Source organism: Narcine bancroftii, chromosome 1 (assembly GCF_036971445.1).
Source record: "Narcine bancroftii isolate sNarBan1 chromosome 1, sNarBan1.hap1, whole genome shotgun sequence".
Classification (NCBI taxonomy): Eukaryota; Metazoa; Chordata; class Chondrichthyes; order Torpediniformes; family Narcinidae; genus Narcine; species Narcine bancroftii.
The window spans coordinates 115,821,770-115,843,415 of record NC_091469.1 but is presented as its reverse complement, the minus strand read 5'-3'; the positions used below and the strand labels follow the sequence as shown (position 1 = coordinate 115,843,415).

General features: G+C 41.5%; 1 protein-coding gene across 1 annotated transcript in view; it reads left to right on the top strand.

Annotated features, from left to right (window-relative positions):
* The window catches only part of fam151b (family with sequence similarity 151 member B), a 404,076-nt gene extending 384,582 nt beyond the window's left edge, over window positions 1-19,494 (top strand). The window contains exons 3-6 of the mRNA XM_069936502.1: window positions 269-419; window positions 8,236-8,450; window positions 13,832-13,967; window positions 15,879-19,494. Coding sequence (XP_069792603.1) covers window positions 269-419; window positions 8,236-8,450; window positions 13,832-13,967; window positions 15,879-16,023 — 647 coding nt within the window. The 3' untranslated portion in view covers window positions 16,024-19,494. The remainder of the gene's footprint in view (window positions 1-268; window positions 420-8,235; window positions 8,451-13,831; window positions 13,968-15,878) is intronic.
* Window positions 19,495-21,646: the final 2,152 nt, after the last annotated feature.

The following is a 21,646-nucleotide window of genomic DNA, read 5'->3' as shown; positions in this document are numbered from 1 at the left end:
ATTTTTAATTTAGAGATAAAGCATAGTATCAGCCCCTTTTTGTACAAAGTTAAGTTTGCAAAGCCAGCGGCCAAAGCAATTCTAGGGACAGGCGTCCACATGTAGTCTTGAAGTGGCTTACGGATCTGGTGGGAGCTGGCTCACCCGAGGAGTTTGGGCCTGGGTTCTCTTTGCAGGAAGAGATAACTTAACAACCGAATGAAATTTGTGATTTGCAAACGTATTGGAAATATTGGATAACAGATGCCTTCTTTATATATTAACAAAGGTGATGTACACATGATTGAAGCAGATGTCAATTTTGGGAGACAAGGACCAATTATGGCTCATCCTCCTGAAACTGAGAGTGACAACACATTGCAGAATTGGTTGAACGAAGTGCTGCAATCAGATAAAGGCATCAAACTGGATTTTAAGAGGTACAACACTAAAATATCTATTTGTGGAGAATTTTTTTTTGGATAACTTACCAATTTAGGGCTGATATGGCTTGTTTCCGTACTGTAAATTGTTATGTGGTTAATGCTTTTTCATTCATTTAGTTGCAATGAAAGTCTGCAATTTTAAATAGGATTTTAACTAGTTAGGGAAAGGTTCAAGTGATAGGAAGTTCAAATAATCAAACAAGAATAGTGTAATAGTATAGTGATGGGGAAAGAGAAAATTGAAGTGTGACTGAACAAGGCAAAACAGGTATATGTGGCAGAAAATCAACCTGGAGTGAATAGAAAGGGAAAGAAGTCAAAGCTTATACATCTTCTCTGAATGGACGTAGCATTTGTTACAAGATGGATGAGTTAACAGCACAAATAGAAATTTATGAATATGATCTCATGACTATAATAGACTTGTGGTTGCAGGATAACCAGGACCAGGAACCAAATTTTTTTCCAGTTATTTCAAAAGAATAGCTTTGTTAATCAAGGAATGTATCCACTCAGTCTTTCTTTCTTCTTTGGCTTGGCTTCGCGAACGAAGATTTATGGAGGGGGTTAAAGTCCAAGAGATTTCTTTAGGCAGTCCTTGTACCTCTTCTTTGGTGCACCTCTGTCACGGTGGCCAGTGGAGAGCTCGCCATATAACACGATCTTGGGAAGGCGATGGTCCTCCATTCTGGAGACATGACCCACCCAGCGCAGCTGGATCTTCAGCAGCGTGGACTCTATGCTGTTGGCCTCTGCCATCTCGAGTACTTCGATGTTAGGGATGAAGTCGCTCCAATGAATTTTGAGGATGGAGCGGAGACAACGCTGGTGGAAGCGTTCTAGGAGCCGTAGGTGATGCCGGTAGAGGACCCATGATTTGGAGCCGAACAGGAGTGTGGGTATGACAACGGCTCTGTATACGCTTATCTTTGTGAGGTTTTTCAGTTGGTTGTTTTTCCAGACTCTTTTGTGTAGTCTTCCAAAGGCACTATTTGCCTTGGAGAGTCTGTTGTCTATCTCGTTGTCGATCCTTGCATCTGATGAAATGGTGCAACCGAGATAGGTAAACTGGTTGACCGTTTTGAGTTTTGTGTGCCCGATGGAGATGTGGGGGGGCTGGTAGTCATGGTGGGAAGCTGGCTGATGGAGGACCTCCGTTTTCTTCAGGCTGACTTCCAGGCCAAACATTTTGGCAGTTTCCGCAAAACAGGACGTCAAGCGCTGAAGAGCTGGCTCTGAATGGGCAACTAAAGCGGCATCATCAACAAAGAGTAGTTCACAGACAAGTTTCTCTTGTGTCTTGGTGTGAGCTTGCAGGCGCCTCAGATTGAAGAGACTCAGCAATGAAATCACGAAATGGAATTGTTTTTGGTTGAAATAATGAATTTCAGGAGAAGGAATACACAGGGGAGTAATGTATAGGCCACTGCTTCTTGATAAGACGGGGTACATGGGGAAATATTAAAGACAGTAATTATTGTGGGTGATTTTAATCTGCAAATTGTTTGGATTAATCAAACTTCAAGGGTAGAGTAAAAATTTGAAAACCTGCTATCTGACCATTTGGAAATTCTGATAGTTCAGCATCCGGCTCACCTGATTATCATTCTCCCTATCCTCTCTCCAAGACCCTGTTCCTGTTCTCCGTATCCTGTCATTAAGTCCTTTTTCCTGCACTGCTTTTCACTCACTAGGCACCAGTTCCCAGTCTCCCCCATCTGCTCATTGGGTTCTAGTTCCATAGAACCATAGAAAACAGGCTCAAAAACAGGCTCATTTGGCCCTTCTAGTCTGCGCCAAACCATTTTTTTTTTGTTGCCTCGTCCCACGACCTGCACCCAGTCCATAGCCCTCCATACCTTTCTCATCCATGTATCTGTCCAAATTCTTCTTAAATGTTAAATTGAGCACATATTCACCACCTCAACTGGCAGCTTGTTCCATATTCCCACCACTCTCTATGTGAAGATGTTCCGCCTCACGTTCCCCTAAACTTTTCCTTTTTCACTCTTAACCTATGTCTTCTGGTTTGTATCCCACCTACCCTCAGTGGGAAAAAAAAGCCTATCTGCATTTACTCCGTCTATCCCTCTCATTATTTTAAATACCTCTTTCAAATCTACCCTCATTCTTTTATGCTCCAGGGAATAAAGTCCTAACCTGTTTAACCTGTCTCTGTAACTCAGTTCCTGAAGTCTGAACACCTAGTAAATCTTCTCTGTACTCTTTCTTTCTTATTGATATCTTTCCTATAGTTAGGTGACCAAAACTGCACACATTTTTCCAGATTTGGTCTCACCAATGACTTATTACAACTTTAACACAATATCCCAGCTCCTATGCTCAATACTTTGATTTATGAAGGCCAATATGCCATCACTTGTGACATCACTTTCAGGGAATTATGGATCTGTATTCCCAGGTCCCTCTGTTAAACTGCTTTCCTCAGTGCCCTACCATTCACCATGTACATCCCTTCTTGCATTATCCTTCCAAAATGCAGCACCTCACACTTGTCTGCATTAAAATCTATCTGCCATTTTTCAGCTCATTTTTCCAGCTGGTCCAGACCCCTCTGCAAGCTTTGAAAACCTTCTTTACTGTCCACAATACCTCCGGTCTTAGTGTCATTTCCAAACTTGCTGATCCAATTTACCACATTATCATTGATATAGATGACAATCAACAATGATCCCAGCACTGATTCCTGAGGCACACCTCTAGTCACAGGCCTCTAGTTTGAGAAGCAATCATCCACCACTACTCTCTGGCTTCTCCCATCCAGCATTGTCAAATCCAATTCATTACTTCACTTTACATATATGAATTCCTAGCGTCTGAAACTTCCTGACTAACCTCCCATGTGGGTCCTTATCAAAGGCCTTACTAAAGTCCATGTAGTCAACTTTAACAGCCTTTACTTTGTCAATGTTCCTGGTAACCTCCTAGGGTATAAGATTGGTTAAAAATGACCTACTATGTTGAGTATCCCTAATTAGTCCATAGCTATCCAAATAATTATACAAATGATCTCTTAGAACACCTACTATTGATGTCAGGCTCACTGGCATATAATTTCCAGGGTTACTTTTGGGAACCTTTTTTAAAACAACGGAACAATGTGAACTACCCTCCAACCCTCCGCCACCACACCCGTGGCTAAGGATATTTTAAATATTTCTGTCAGACTCTGTGCAATTTCTACTCTAGCCTCCCTCAAGGTCCGAAGGAATATCATGTCAGGCCCTGTGGATTTATCCACCCTTATTTGCTTTAAGACAGCAAGCACTTCCTCCTCTTTAATCTGTATAGGTTCCTTGACATCCTACTTCCCATGACTCTGTGCCTGTTTCCTAAGAAAATACTGATGAAAAAAAAATTAAGAACTCTCTCATCTCTTTTGGCTCCATTCAAAGCCTTCAAGGGGACCAATTTTGTTCCTTACTATCCTTTTGCTCTTAATATACCTGTAGAAACCCTTAAGATTTTCCTTCACATTGTCTGCCAAAGCAACCTCATGTCTTCTTTTAGCTTTCCTAAATTCTTTCTTGAGTTTTTTCTTGCATTTTTTATACTCCTCAAGTACCTAATTTTCTCCATGTTGTCTATTCCTGCTATATACCTCTCTCTTCTGCTGAACCAGATCTCCAATATCCTTCAAAAACTAAGGTTCCCTAACTTTGCCTTTGATCCTGACAGGAACATACAAGCTCTGTACTCTCAAAATTTCACCTTTGAATGTCCTCCACTTACCTCGCACAATTTTGCCTGAAAACAACTTTTCCTAATCCACGCATTCTAGATCCTTTCTCATTTCCTCAAAATTGGCCTTTCTCCAATTTAGAATCTCAATCTGAGGCCCAGACCTATCCTTCTCCATAATTAACTTGAAACTAATGGCATTATGATCACTGGGCCCAAAATGTCCCCTACACATACTTCTGGCACCTGTGCTGTCTCATTCCCTAAAAGGAGATCCATTATTGCATTCTCTCTAGGTGGTACCTCTATACATTGATTTAGAAAGCTTTGCTGAACACATTTGACAAACTCAGACCTTTTACAGTTTGTGAGTCCCAGTCAATATGTGGAATATCAAAATCTCTACGATCACAATCTTATGTTTCCTGCAGCTGTCTGCTATCTCTCTACAGATATGCTCCTCCAATTATCGTTGACTACTGAGCAGTTTATAGCACAACCCCATGAGTGCGGTCATACCTTTTCTGTTCCTCAGGTCCACCCATATAGCCTCAGTGGATGAGCCCTCTGGTCTGTCCTGCCTGAGCACAAATGTGATATTTTCACCGACGACCAATGCAACTCCACCCCCTTTCATCCCCCCATTCTATCGTGTCTAAAGCAATGGAAGCCAGGAACATTGAGCTGCCAGTCCTGCCCCTCCTGCAATCAAGTTTCATTAATGGCCACAATGTCATAATTCCCTGTGCCAGTCCATGCTCTAACCTCGTCTGCCTTTCCTACAGGGATACTGCTGGCTTCCCTTGCATTTAAATAGATGCACTTTAGAAAATTTCGACAACAACAATTCGTTGACTTCTAACAGTGCATGCAACTTTCACATAATCTTTTCCTTCCTCTACTCCTCTATCTGCTCCGGTTCCCATTCCCCTGCAAATCCAGTTTAAACCCACCAGAGCAGCATGAACAAAATCATGCAAGGATATCAGTCCCCCTCCAGTTCAGATGCAAACTGTCCTGTTGGATCAGGTCCAACCTTTCCTGGAAGAGAACCCAATGATCCAGAAACTAGAAGCCTTCCCTCCTGCACCATGTCTTATGCACATGTTAGCTGCATTATCCTCTTATTTAACCTCACTACAGATAGGACATGGTGCAGGTAACAATCCTGAGATCACAAACTTGAGGTCCTGTCCTTCAACCTAGCGCCCAACTCTCTGAACTCTCCTTGCAGGACTTCCTCACCTTTCCTACTCATGTCACTGATCTCTAAATGGATCACAACATCTGGCTGCTCACCCTCCCTCCTGAGATATCTCCGACCCTGGCACCAGGGAGGCAACATGCATCCGAGATACTCGATCTCTTCCGCAGAACCTCTTATCTGCCCCCCTAACTAGGGAATTCCCTATCAATATAGCTCGCCTCTTTGCCTCCCTTCCCTTCTTAGCCACAAGACCAGACTCCGCTCCAGAGACTGATCACCATGGCTCGTGCCCCTTCCACCAAAATGGTATACTGGTTATTGAGAGGAACTGTCACCGGGGTGTCCTGCACTGCCTGCCTGTTCTCTTTCCCTCTCCTGTCATCTATCTACCCTTCTGCTACCTCTTAGGTATAATAGTGTCCCTGTAACTCCTGCCTATCACCCCCTGCCTCCAAAATGATCTGGAGTTCATCCAACTCCAGCTCCAATTCCTTAACTTGGCTTGTCAGGAGCTGCAGCTGGATGCACTTCTCACAGATGAAGTCATCAGGGATACTGCTGGCTTCCCTGATGATCCACATTCTACAAGAGGAGCATTTGCCTGCCTTGGCTGCCATTCCCACTGTTTATGACTAGAAGAACAAAATATATGATATCTAAAATCTGCCTTTACCAGTGCCTACCTGCTGAATCCTTTTTGTTGGGTGGCACTTTTATACTTCAGTTGCTACTATTCCTCACGCCTTACCTGTTCTCACCGAAGCCAGTAGAGCCAAAGGCTTATTACCCTGACTCAGCCCACTCTAACGATGACTGCTCCCATTGGTCCAATAAACTCACTGGGCACCAGTACCAACAATTCTTATCTACTTGCTAGGGCACTGGTTCCCACATTTACTATCCACTCACTGGACACCGGTTCCCACATGCCCCATTCACTCACTAGAGCCTTTGTGTGATAGAGTATATAGAGTAAATAAATATGTTTTTGGGAGATAAATTGGGAAAGGTTTGTTAGAGTAGGTCACACACAAACACTTTAAAACAGATATTATTTAAAATACTGGAGCTCTGCCCCATGCTGGTCGTATTGGCTCCAGAGCTTTTGCAAGAGCTCAAGAGACTTTACTAAAGGATTGTTGTTTGCAAAATGCAACAGATGAAAGAGCATGCTGGAGCTGCTGCTGTCTGGAAGAGAACTTGCTGTTCTAAGAGGGTCATGTGGTTTTGCAAGCAGAGAGAGTCAAACAGGCTTTCTATCAGAGAGAGACAGAGATTACTTGTACAGTGTTACAGCCAGCAGACAGCAGCTGAGACTGGAACAGGACAAACTGGCAAGCTTATGGAAAGCCTAGTTGTAAGAGAGCCTGGTCAAAGCACTTGTGGTTCGTGCAAGAGGAGAGGACTGGCTGTCTAATGTTTCATTTGAAATAAGAGAAACAAAAAAGGAACTCTGTGGTGACCTGAAAGGAAGAGGTTATCATCTGGAGAACCCTGAAGGGGCAAGTTTTGTCAGCAAGACACTGAAGTATCTGATTAAAAAGGAACAACAAATCTCTTTCTGAAAACTACAAGAACCTTCCTGAGTGGTAACCATTTACATTTCAAGCACCAAAGCCTGGTGAACTATAAATGTTAAATTCTGTGCACAGTGAACTTGGAGGAATGAAAAGTGAGATTGGACTGTTAACCAAAGAACTTTTCTGAACTTACATACACATTACATACATGTGCGCTTAAAATTAGAAGGGGGTTAAGTAAGTCAATAGAGATAAGTTAAAGTATCATTCTATTTTCACGTTTAAAGATAATTAAAAGCAACTTTTGTTTAAGTAACCATTTGTCTTGGTGAATATCTATTGCTGCTGGGTTTTGGGATTCTCTGGGCTCATAACATTAGTTCCTGCCTTCTCTTCCCACATATTAAAGCCCCAGAAACCCCCACTCCTCTTTCATTCACTCACTCCCTATACACTTACAGTTCTCATATTCCCTTTGAACTTGATTCATCAGTTATCTGCCCTTGAAACTTGTCTGTTTTTGTTTCCCACACTCCCTTTAAACTCGCCAGGTTAACTGAAAATTTTCTGTGTAAAATCATTTTTTAAATGTGAATTAAAAGTGTGTGTTTTATCAATAAATAGCTTCCATTGATGGTCCATTGTCACCAAAACACTGTGTTGGATTAATTGAGTTTGACTGTACAATGGAAGAGAGATTTGTGGATAATTAAGGATAGGATTTTATCATGAAATGTTTGGACTTTTATCATGGAGCAATCATTTGCTTAAAATAACTAAAAATTGACAAAAGGGGAATAAAATCAATGTGCACACATTTGTGAAAAGAGAACATTCACTATTTTGCATGTCGAGTTCATCAATCGTGTGGAGAATGGGTGCATTTTCCATCCAACACTCAGGATTATTGTTAGCAATTGGGCTTTCAATCAAGATAAAGAGATAAAGAATATTTATTATACTTTATCTTAATATTTTAGCTGCTTCTAATTATTTTAATTAAAAATTGTTTCTTAATACATTAAAAATAATCATTTCAGTTTCTTTGAATGGTTCTTGAACTGTGGAGACATATAACCTCAAAGTGATGAGGAGAGCAAAGACCAGGGAACAGTCAGTACCATTGATGCACCTATTATTGGTGGTTTCCATTGGAATGCCACTATGAACAAATTACACAGCCAGAAGTGCTCAGTGAGATTTTTGGAGTGGTGCAATGTTCTCAGAAATGGAAACGATCAAGGTAAAGGATAGCACTATGTGATAATATTTCTAGCTACACAAGTAGCCTGCATTGTGTCACATTTTTTAACATTACATTAACAGATATATCTGGTGAAATTATTTTGCATTAAAATTTAACGCTTTGTTATTTTTGAAGTTTATCAGCCGTGGAACCTGCCATGAAAATGTTAGTTTCAGTGAAGCATTTTCTCACCCGCCCAATTTGGATCAATGCTGATATTCTTCCTGGACCAAATGGAAGCAGTAAAGCAAGGATTTCAAATGAGTTTCTGCACATTGTGTCTTCATACTTGCCGGATGTGACACTGTCTCTGGGATGGACATCTGACCAGTTGGTTGACCAAACTCAAGGTAAGGCTTGGGAAATGCTTTAAAAATAATGATGCAAATTGAGCCATGTATCACCTTGATGGTATTTGCTTTGTGTTGGGTTTGTATTTGTTCATCTTGAAAATGAGTAAGAGTGATTTAGAGAAATTGGGTCCATTGAAGTCTGCTCCATTTATCATCAAGATTGGGCAAATACTGTACTAACAATAATAGTAGTTGTAGAATATTTGGATCTCTTGAAAAGCTTAACTAAATAACACATTTGGGTGCCTCAGATAAATAAAATTGTAAAGTGTAGTGTCATGGATAACAAGCCACAAATGCACTAAAAACAGGATGGAAATAAAAGTCAGTTTATGAAAATAAGCGATTTTCCATAAGTATTAAAAACACTGAAATGCTGGAGGAACTCAGCAGGTCTCACAGAGGTAAAGAGAAAACCAACATTTCAGGCCTGAGCCCTTCTTCAAGGTATGAGCAAAAAGCAGGTAGTCGCCTGGATTTAAAAAAAGACTAGTAGAGAAGGAAAGAAAGGGCAGGAGGAGGATCAGAGATCAAAAGACTAAAGGTGATAATTGGACATGGACAGGAGGAAAGGAGAGGAAAGGTGAGAATTGATTGGGAGGAGGGTGGTTGTTCTGTTAATGCAGAGCTGGAGAAAAGGAAACAGAGGGAAAGAGAGAGAGAGAGAGAGAGACACACACATAGAGCTGGAGGAAAGGAAACAGGGGTAGGGAAAGAGAATGCTATAAGAAATGAAAAATGAGGATGGGAGGTGGAGAGACTGAGTAGGGTGGGGCGGGAAAGAAACTAATGGAAACTGGAGAAGTCGATGTAAATGCTATGCAGGGTGCCCAGGTGTTCTTCCAATTTGCAGGTGGTCTCAGTCTGGCAGTGCATGAGACCTTGGATAGACATGTTGGCATGGGAATGGGGTGGGGAATTGAAATGGATTGCCACTGGGCGATCCAGTTTATTGCAGCGGACAGGCCTAAGGTGGTCAACAAAGTGATCTCCCAGTCTGTATCCATTCTCTCCAATGTAGAGGAGACCATAGCAGGAGGACTGGATGCAGTAGATGACCCCTGCAGATTCACTTGAAATGTTGCTTCACTTGGAAGGACATTTTGGGGCCATGAGTGGTGGTGAGGGAAGAAGTGACCACAGCACTTCCTGTGGTCATGGGATTAAGTGATTGGTGGAAAGGGAGGAGTGGTCAAGGGAGTCACATAGGAAGCAGTCCCTGTGGAAAGAGTAGAGGGGAACATATGCTTGGTGGTGGGATCATGTAATAGGTGGTAGAAATGGGGGAGGATGATATGTTGGATGCAGAAGCTAGTGGGGTGGAAGGTGAAGACTAAGGAGAATCCTTGTTGCATATAAGGCTGAGGAGTCCAGGGGAGGTATGGGGGTAATGGAGGTTATGTGATTGAGGGCTGAGTAGAGAGGAAGCCATGTTTTTTTGCACAAGGAGGACATCTCAGATGATCTTGCCTGGAAGACAGAGGAGTTGCAAGAAAGGAATTGAATCCTTGTATGGGACAAGATGTGAAGAGGTGTAGTTTTTTTAATAATTTTTTTTATTTTTCACACTATATTAACCAAAATACACACAAACATTTCCCTCTTGAATATACACAGTGTCATTTTCTTCCCTTTTCCCCCCTCCCTTCCCTCCCTCCTTCCCATCCCCCTCCAAACCCATTAAACGTTCAACATATACAATACAATAAACCCATTAAACAATGTCATCACACAATGAAAATAAACAAGAAAATTGTGTCATCAACTTTTACACACTAGGTCAGTTCATTTCGTCTTGTGAAGGGGTATAGTTGAAGAAGCAGTGGAAGTTGGTGGGCTTGTAGAAAATGTCTGTCGAGAGTTTTCCTCCCAAGATGGAGACAGAGAGATTGAGAAAGGGAGAACATTGCTAGAGATACCAATTGAATCAGGCACCTTCTCTTACCCCTTCAACAGGACATCACCAAAATCATTAAACCACCATCTCATGCACTATCTCTGAACTCATCTGGCCATCTCTCTTCCGAGACCTCCCGCCTTATTGTTTCCCAACCACGCACTGCCTGGTGTTGCATCCTACCCAAGATGCACAAACTCTTCTCTTTTCCCCCAGCTTTTTTATTCAGGCACCTGCTTGGTTTTTGCTTATACCTTGACGAAGGGATCAGTTACAAAACTTTGGTTATATATCTTTATCTCGTATGGAAACTGGAAGACCTGCTAAGTTCATCCAGCATTTCTGTGTTTTTACTATATTCACAGTGTCCGCAGACTTTGTGTTTCATTCCTTAAATATTATTCTGCGACCAAGGTTACTGAATTTCATTATAGATATATGCAAAGTGATACACTTTGCTGGAAAATAAAAATGCCATAGATTCTTGGAATGGAATTGTTTAGATGTTTTAAAGGACATTTACACAAATCATTAAAAGTAATTAGTTTATACAGCAATTAAAACAAAGCACTGGGGTCCATTTACAGAAGAGGAGAATTGAAAAGTAGATAACATTAAAATTTGGAGAATTTGCCATGAAAAAAAAAACTGGTGGCGCTGCTAGAGTTGCTGTAACACCAGCCCTGCTGCTGGTGTGAGCCTGTGGAGACCCAGTGCTGCCCCGTAGTGTTCTACTGCCCAGTCCGACTGCAGTCGGCTCTGTACAGGCTTTAAACGTGCTGTTAAAGGAGCCAATGGTTTATTTATTTTAAAATCCTGTGACTGTGATGTCTGAGGCCAAGATGGTGATGCCTATGATTGGCAGCAGCCACAAAGGGTTGCAGACTCCGGGGAGCAATGGACTGGGACTGAGCAACAGAAAATGGGGAGAACACCTCCCGTCTGAGAAGGAGAAGCGGAGGAGATGGCTTATGGGATAATGACCACGTTGGTGAACCAGCGAGGGGCCCTGAGACTGAAGATCACACAGGCGGGGTGGGAGGGGGGGGGTGTTGCAACTTACAAGGAGACTGCAAACTGCTGGTGACTGCGTCGAAGGACTCACACCAGGCTGCAACTACAGGAGACAGGTTCAAGCTTGGCTGAAGGCATACCATGTATTAGAACTGAGATGCAAGATGGTGCCAAGGGCACTGAAGGCTTCATTATTGTGTCAGAGGTTTGGATCTGGAGCTCAGGTTGCCGATGGTTTGGACTGAAGACTATGTGACTGTGAAGGCTGCAGGAGTGCTGTGGGCAAATCCACGGACACTCAGTGACTCAGAAGGGAATCTCTTTTGCTTCTCTTTCTCTGACTGTGCACTGGGCACTGGGCACTGGGCAATTTCTGCTGAATCTTTGTCTGCCTTAGTAAAGGAAATTTCACATAATATTGCATTTTCTATTTTATTACATGACAAAATAATTTTGAATCTTGAACTTTAGACAGATCACTTTTGGAATTCTTACTATAACTAGGATATACTGAGAAAGGTGTAAAAATGATAAGGGAGAAGATGTTTCTGCTTATGGGAAAGACCACAAGGAGACCATAGGTGCAAGTTGGTGATTAGTAAATCAATGGGCAATACAGAAGAAAAAGCCTTACTTTGACTGTGGGACACAATACTGTAAAGTGAAAATTGTGCAGATGCATTCGGACAGAGGCTATGCAAGCGTACATCAGAGAAAGGAATAATATATGTTCTTGGGACTGAATAAAAATAGGTGGGAGAAAGCTCATGAAAGCTATCTCCAATAATATGGATCTGTTGAACTGAATGGCTTGTTTTACAATATATTACTGCATTAAAAAGGATATATAAAGGAATTTTGGTCATGTCTTGCTATTTTAAAGTATTTAGCTAATATATGGTTTCAAGTGTAATGCCATTATCCTGACCATTTTAGCTTGAGAAACTTTGGATTTCTTCAAAATGACAGGCACTAAAATGGCCAAGATTTCTCAGTCCAAAAAATGCTTCCTGGTTTCATAGATGCCGGGGCAAAGACGAAGGTATTAATAGTATTCAGGAAAAGAGAAAGGTAGAGAAATTTGGAGAAGGAATTATAAAGTTTTGATATGTTGAGTAGTGAGACAAAGAAAACATGAACCAGTCAAAGAGAAAAAAGAGTTCAAGGTTAATGTGGGTTATGTTTATTTACCAGGATCCTATGAACTTGTTTGTCGAGTTGATTTCTTTAATATTGTTTTGAGACTATATAAATTAGCTTTAGTGATTAACAACTTGTAATGTTTGTAAATTATATATGTGTGTGACATCATTAGGTGACATTTTAGTGTGTGTTGAAGGCCCTCCATGGCTGCAAGGTGCATACAAGTTAAGAGTCTAATAAAGCATCTCGTTTGAGCCTTCCTACGATTGAACGTGCAAATTATTATACACCAACATACTCAAACACAACTAGTTATTTAAACTATATAAAGAGAATCAAGGGATGGGGTCCTTTGGCACAAAATATTAATATTTTAAAGATGATTAATAAAAGATTAATATAGATAAAATATAGATAAATAAATCCAGGTAACTGAAACCAACATATGTTTGATTTATTACATGTTTCTTTTTGTAGTTGCCATATACACAAATAAAAATATACAGTATCTTTTCCCACTTTTCTCACAACTGCCACAATGCTTACCACGCACACGCATCGCGTGGGAACAAGCAGTAGCTCGATGGAGTCTGCCTTCCCCCATCAGTTTCTTCAAGTTCATATGTTTGTTATGTTGTATAATTGGTTTATAAATAGATATCTGCACTGAGCCTGTGCAGCACCCACACACACTCACCACACAACATATCTCTTTATTAAATTTCAGAAAACTTAAAACAGCAGATAAATGCAATCACTTTGAGTAGTCAGGCCTGTGAGTAGTTTCAATGTTGTTGATACATTATTATATTTTAAATTAATTGTTTCATTATTAGCTTTGTTGTTGAGAGCTGTCTTTTGAGTTTTATAAATTCTTGTTTTTATTTTTTGTTAACTGTTAAAGCAAAATACTTTTTCCACTAATATATTTTATATTATGTTAAATATAATAAAATTGCAAAGTTTGTGAACATCTTCTTGGTCCATAATTTTGCCTTATTCTTTCTTGCAATTTAAAGTAAATGCACCAGTTTCAAGTTTTTCATTTTTTCTATAAAACATCTGTTTTTGAAAATCAAAGTTGGTCATTTTTTTGGGGGGCGAGGTTTAGTGGTGCAAGTAGTTGGCCTTTCCTATGGTGCAAAATAGTCTGGCGCCGGCCCTGGTAATTACAGTATCACATTGTTCTCTATCTGGGGCCTGTCACACTAACACTTTTTGACTCTAATTTTGTAACATTTCCCAAATTACCTTGTTGAAAGCATACAGATGATTTGAAAACGAAGAGAAATACCTTTAAAAATGGATTTACCTTTGCATCCAGGCTACACCTGGGAAATGGTGAAGGAGATGGAACAGATCTGCCAGATGCTATGTCAACCGGTAACATTTCCTGTCAGAGCAGTGCTTGTTCGATCATCCTGGCCACAGCTGCACTGGTTGCTGCAGCAGTCGGAAAGGTAAAAGGAACTGAATCCAGGCAAATTGGAGCAGCTTGGGTAAAAACTTGATTGGCTTGGGCACATTGGGCCAAAGGGCCTGTTTCTGAGCTATACAACTCTGAGACTCCCTAACAACATCTTAGTTAAATAGTCATAGGGTCACAAAGAACAGAAACATACCCGTTGAACAGGAACGTCTGTAGATACTGTGATACACAAAAGTACTGGAGGAACTCAGCAGGTAATGCAGCATTAATGGGAAGCAAAGGGTAACCAACTTTTCAGGCCTCAGCCCTTCATCAAGATACGAGCGAAATGCAGGCAGGTGTCTGAATAAAAAAAGGTAGTGGGAGGAGAGGAGAGAAAGGAACAAAGGCCAAGGGTAGGAGCACAGGCCAACAGATAAGAGGCCATAGGTGGATATGGGTGGGAAGGCAGAAGAGAAAAAAGTAGAAAGGTGATAGGGAGAGGGAGTAGCTCCCTAAATGGTGAGGGAAGGGGTAGGGTAGCTGAAGGAAAGGAGACAGAAGGATCAGGAATGAGAGAGAGAGAGCCAGGGGAGGAACCTAATGGAAACTGGAGAAGTCAATGTTAATCCCATCTGGTTGGAGAGTGCCCAGGCAGAACATTAGGTGTTGTCCTTCCAATTTGTTGATTGCTTCAGTTTGGCAGTGCATGAGGCCATGAACAGATATGTTAGTGATCAATTAGAGTATGAAATTAAAATGGTTGGTTACTAGGAGGCCCCTTTTATTGCAGTAAATAGAGGGAAGGTGTTCAATGAATTGATCTCCCATTCTGTGTCTAGTCTCTCCGATGTAGAGAAGGCACCAAGTCAGAACCAGATACAGTAGTTGACCCCTGTACATGAGTGGTCTGTGCATCCAGCCATGCATATACAGTCCTTTTTCTGCTGCATAGCATTCTGGGAGAGCAGGTTTGCCATCGCTTTTTCCCATGGTCCTTATAGATTGTGTGCGATAACACTATCAACTTTCCCACGCTGTATAAATTGTATGTAATAGCGCTACCAACTTTCCCACTCTGTTTAAAAATTATCTGCTATTGGTATTTATTGCTAGCACTTTCCCATGGTCCCTTATAAAGATTTATAAATGCTGACACAACAACAACAGGGCTGAATGGTTCATACCATGCTGTACATAAAACTTAATTTTGTTATAATTAAGCATGATTAATTTTGTTCAAATATAAGATCTTAATTCATTGACCAGGATTTATGGCAGGTCCACCATCGATCGATGCGTCATGTTGCCACAAGTCGAAGGTAGAACAGTCCTAACCCCAGGGATGGCTCCTTGGAAGTGTGAATGTATGGAAGTTAAGGGTGGTCAAGTGTGAACAGCAAAAATGCCATTCTTATTCCGGGACACTGAACGATATAGTGGGACGCAAGTGTAAATGGGGCTTAAGAATGGGAGAACTTGCGATAGAAGGTGTTCAATGAAAGTGCAACAAACTGGTTCTGCATTTGAGGAAAGGTTAGGTCAACTAGTTTTGTTTCACAATGATGTTGGGAAAATGAGAGGAGATCTCGCAAAATTAGACAGACTTGATGATGAAAAAAATCCTCTGTCTGGAGAGTCTCAAACAAGGGAAAAATATTAGGACAAAGATTAGGAAAATTTTCTTCACTCATAAGGTAGTGGAATCTATGAAATTTGCTATCATGGAGCAGTATAGAGACTAAATCACTATTTAAGGACAGAAACTTGTAGACACAAAAGGCATCAGAGTATTGGGAGAGTGTGGGAATATGAAACTGAGCAGTTTCAAATGACCAATGCTCCAATTTCTACATTTCTGTGTTTTATTATTGAGTATTTCATACATTTTTATTTCAATGTGTTTTCACAATTTGATCCTGCCTGCAATATCAATTTACTGAGAGAATTCTTTTTAATGCAGGTACAGTCTAACTGTGTGGACAAGAAGAGAAGATTCATACACTCTTGAAGATATATTGTATCTCAGAGAAGAGTTCAACAAATCAAGGATTTATTATGATATTTTTGAACCTCAAATCAGTGAATTAAGACAGACACTTAAATGAGAAAATTCACAAACCACATTTAACAGCAGTTACTACACAACAGAATGTACATTAATTCAGCATTTTTAACGTAGCAAAGTACTCGAAGTCCATTTTCAAAGACAATTTGATTCCATGAAAATACTATCGCAGGATCAAGGTACATTTTAAGGATAATTTTGGAGGAAATTCCAGTGTTGGAACACCGAGATGGATGCCAGCAGTGAGGTGAATAAAACAGTTTAGGCCCTTGTGCTGACCAGTATAAGCCTACTCCACAATCAATTTAACCCTTCCCTGCCTTATCGTCCATAAGAGGCTAGAAATGAAGGAGCAGAAAGGGTGGCATGGTTGATGTAGCGGTTAGCGCCACGCCTTTACAGCACCTGTGATCAGACCTGGACCTGGGTTCAAATCCTGTGCAGTCTGTAGGGAGGTTGTACATTCTTTCCATGTCTGCGTGGGTTTTCACAGGGGGCTCTGGTTTCCTCCTGATATGCCATAGCCATAGACATGGACCAGGCAACTATTACACTAATACTGGACTTTTATTAACAGACTATAACCACCACTAAACTGACCAGTGGGAAAACATCTCCCATTTGTTACACCAGTAGGGTGGAGTATCTCTACAGCCATAGGCAATTGCAAGGGGTCAGTATAATACGCCCCCCCCACAAAAATTGACCAATTTTAATAAAATACAATGATGGCAAAAGAAAAAAAAATTAAGGAAGATCAAGGGTTACACGCAGAATTAATGAGAATATATTGCAGAGAGAAAAAAAGGCTGCAAGCCTGAGATAATACAGGGTCACTGTAATTATGACTAAGGTTAGAAATGGGCATAACAGAGCCTCTGAGGAGGCTTCAAGATTCGTGTTGATCTTCGTAAGGAGTCTTACCTCTAACCAAAGGACTTCTGTTGCCAGGTGTGGAAGGGAGTGGAGAGTGCGAGGTAACATTCCCATGAAGAGGGTATTGTTCCTCAAGTGTTTCTCGTGATTGGGAGGGTAGAGAAGGAGTCAGGTCAGTGGAAGGGCTATCAGGCTGCAGACCAGGTGAGGCTAGATCCTTATGGGAAACAGAGTCCTCTCTTCCATCAGGAAAAATAACATGAGCATACTGCGGATTAGCATGAAACAGTTGAACTCGCTCTACAAGTGGGTCAGTTTTGCTGGGTCTAACATGTTTTCTTAATAAAACTTCTCCAGGCTTAGGTAGCCACGTAGGCAACGTCGATCCAGGTTTTGATTTTCTAGAGAAAACAAAAAGACATTGGTGGGGAGTCTCATTGGGAGCTGGACAAAGCCGTGTACTGATAGAGTTTAATGCTTCTGGCAGCTCATCTTGTCAGCAGCTGGTGGGGAGACCTTACGATTTTAGTGCAAGAATGATAGCTTTCCAGATTGTACTGTTGCTGTGCTCCACTTGACCATTACCCCATGGGTTAAAGCTTGTAGTATGACTAGTAGCTATACCCCTATCAAGAAGGTATTGCCTAAGCTCAGAATTTATGAAAGCTGGTTATCTGTCACTATGAATGAAGTTAGGATAACCGAAAATACTAAAAATCATATCAAGGCATTTAATAACAGAACTAGCAGAAACATCAGCACGTGGCTTAGCGAATGGGAAACAAGAGAATTCATCAATGATGTTAAGGAAGTAGGAATTATTATTTGAGGGTAGTGGTCCTTTAAAATCCATGCTGAGGCATTCAAAAGGTCTAGACGCCTAAATTAATGTGGAAGCGGAAGGTATGTAATAGTGTGGTTTACACTCCGCACAGACATTAGTCAGTTTCTTGATGTCTTCTAGTGAGTACAGCAAATTGAGCGACTTCACATAATGATAAAGTCTAGTGACCCCTGATTGACATAATTCATTGTGAAGGCATTTCAAATGGTCTAGCTGCAGACTTGCACAGGTCGTGCAAGAAAGCGGGTCCGGGGGATCATTGAATTTTCCTGGGTGATAAGAGTATATCATAAAAAATATGTAGAAAGCTCAATTCGTCAACGCATGATCTTATTGCTTTTAATCTTGCTCTTCAATTTAGTGTTGAACATGTAGGCAACAGATTTTTGATCAGTCAGTAAAGTGAATTTCCTTCTGGCTAAAAAGTGAATAGCGAATGGATTCTACAATAGCTCGTGCTTCCTTTTCGATAGAGGATTGCCTGACTTCTGGCCCATGTAATGTCTGAGAGAAAAAGGCCACAGGTCTACCAGCTTGATTTAGCGTAGCTGCTAAGGCCCAATCTGGTTTACCATGTCTGAGATACGAGGCAGTGGGTAAGCATCTCGTTGCGTAAACCTGTTTATAGTTTGGCTGTAGACCACGACCATTCTGGGTTTTGTGCCACTTTTGACCACTACCACTTGTGTGTGCCAAGGACTTGTACAGGGTTCGATAATTTTTTCCTTCAAATAATGTCTAACCTTGTTTTTAATAAAGAGTTTGTCTTCTTTGCTATAGCACCTACTCTTTGTAGCTATAGGCTTACAATCCAGGGTTAGATTGGTAAAAAGGTTTGGAGATTTAATCTTTAGAGTTGATAGCCCGCAAACAGCCTCTTGGGGTACCGTGATAGATAGTAATAGGGCATTAAACGCCAATATAATACTTTTCATTTGGCACTGGAGATCTAATCCTAAAATCATCGGTGGGCACAGACCGGGGAGCATGTGCAATTTGAAATCTTTATATTCATTTCCCTGTACCTTCAGGGTTACTTTACAGCAACTTGTAACATCTCGTATTAGTCCAGATAAGCCATAGAAATTTTGCGCTTAGTCTGATACAAGATAAGATTCAGGTGCTAGCAGTCATAGGTGAATATACTGACCCAATCGAACAAACAGTCAATAGGTTCACTGTTTACCTCCACCTTCATCGTGGAATGCTTCAGGCTGTGGGGTTCATCTTGATTTATCATTATTGACACCAGGACAGGGTCTCCCCACTGCAGGTGGGCCTTGGGGATGCCGCTTCAGCTCCTCTTTCTTTCTCGAGGCTTTAGCATTTTGTTGTGCGGTGCTAAGGGTCTTTGCTTATTGTAGAGCAGCATTAAAAGTTAGGCCTGGGGTCTCCAGTAAATGTTGCCTGATGTACCCCGACTCCAATCCACTTATGAATGTGTCCAGCATCAAAGATTCTCGGTGGGCTTTGGCTGTGACAGCAGTGGAAGCACAGGCTCTCGATCACCCTTTTAGTGTGAGCGCAAAAGCATCTTCACTCTCTCTGGCTTGTTGTTTTCGAGTGTGAAGTTGATGTCTTGCGAACAAAGTGTTCTGTGGTATATCATAATAGGTTTTGAAGAGATCCAGTGCATTCTGGTAGACAGCTGTCTCTCTCTAACCATGGAGTAGGGTACTTCTCCGAGGAGGGCCACAAGATGGTCCATTTTCGCTGCATCTTGCACAACATTGTTCACTCGCATGTATGCTTCAAAACACTGGAGCCAGTGGTGAAAAATATCTCCAGCTCAGGTGGTATCTTGATCTATTTTGAGTCTTTCAATTATCCATGATTGATAGTCTGTTAATAAAATTGATATGTCATAGACATGGACCAGACAAGTGTTACACTAATACTGGGCTTTTATTAATAGACTCTTTCTTTCTTCTTCTCTTTGGCTTGGCTTCGTGGACGAAGATTTATGGAGGGGTATGTCCACGTCTGCTGCAGGCTCATTGGTGACTGACAAGTCCGATGTGGGACAGGCAGGCACGGTTGCAGCAGTTGCAAGGGAAAATTGGTTGGTTGGGGTTGGGTGTTGGGTTTTTCCTCCTTTGTCTTTTGTCAGTGAGGTGGGCTCTGCGGTCTTCTTCAAAGGAGGTTGCTGCCCGCCGAACTGTGAGGCGCCAAGATGCACGGTTGGAGGCGATATCAGCCCACTGGCGGTGGTCAATGTGGCAGGCACCAAGAGACTTCTTTAAGCAGTCCTTGTACCTCTTCTTTGATGCACCTCTGTCTCGGTGGCCAGTGGAGAGCTCGCCATAGAACACGATCTTGGGAAGGCGATGGTCCTCCATTCTGGAGACGTGACCCACCCAGCCCAGCCAATGCTTGCGGACTCTGCCAGCTCGAGTACTTCGATGTTGGTGATGAAGTCATTCCAATGAATGTTGAGGGTGGAGTGGAGACAGCACTGATGGAAGCGTTCTAGGTGATGCCGGTAGAGGACCCATAATAGACTATAACCACCACTAAACTGGCCAGTGAGAAAACATCTCCATATGTTATACCAGTAGGGTGGAGTATCTCTACAGCCATAGCCAATAGTAAGCAGTCAGCATAATATGTGTCTCCCCCCCCCCCCCATTACATCATCACTCCTCCCACCCTTCAAAACATACCGGGGTGTAGGTTAATGGGGTGTAAATGGGTGGCACTGACTCGTGGGCCGAAATGACCTGTATGTCTAAATTTAATTTTTTTTAATTTAAAGCTTTTGGGATTTGACGATAAGAATACAATTAAGAGTGTTACGAACCCAAAGGATTCAAAAACCAGTAGCAACTGAAATTCACCAAGACAGTGGCTACTTAAACAAAAATGGTTTTATTTTCTTAATACATAATAATATCAATACTTAATTTATTATTATTACCTTAACTAAACTTATCCCAACTTTTTATTTTGTAAATTTTATTTATAGTTTTATAGACTCCTATTAGCCAGGTGTTATAGGGGAACAATTCTCCCCTTTTACAGGTCGTTTGCGAAGTCCTCCCTTTTTCCTTCTTCTCCCCCCATCCTTCACCCTCCCTCCAACTTCAACCCAGGTAAAAACATAGAAATCAATTATTAAAAATAACAATACAAATGCATGAGGGGGAAAAAAAAATTAAATAAATTGGGGGAAGCTGGCAGGACTTCCAAATTATCTCCTCATTCTCAGGGCTTGTGTGATCTTGATATTCCTTTTGAGGAAGGCCAATTACAGCTGCATTTCAATGTGTCGCAGTTATAGCTGCCACACTCCAGTGAATGTGTCATATCTCCCTCTTGAGTTGTAAGTAATTTTCTCCAGGGAAACACAGCTCTGCATCTCCATGTTCCATCTTGCTGTGCTTAGCTGAGAGTCTGATTTCCAGGTAACCATTAAGCATTTCCTGGCTACCGCCATGGTGACCTTCACAAATTGAATTTGATGTTCGGACAATTTTGGACTCGTGTCCATAATATTCCCCAACAGGAACAAGGCTGGGTCCTGTGGATACTCCACCCCTGTGATTTTGTTTCCAAAATGTCCCCTAATTCTACTCAGAAGGGTCTCACCTTGGTGCACAGCCAGGTTGAATGCACAAAAGTTCCTGTTTCTGTGCGACATCTAAAACACAAATCTGAGATTTCCGGTTCGACCTTACGCAATTTTTGCAGCATAAGGTATAGCTGGTGCAAAAAGTTGTATTGCACCAGCCTACATCTGGCGTCCCAGCAGAAGTCGGACCAGCATCGCTCATGAATTGTTGTTCCTAGATCTGATTCCCATCTTTGCCTTGCTTTATGGAGAACCGGTTTCAGACTCTCGTTTTGGAATAGGAAATATATAGCTGAAATAGATTTACATGTGATTCCCCCTTCAAATTAGAGCCTCCATGTCACTACACAGCGGTAGGGCCATAGATGGACT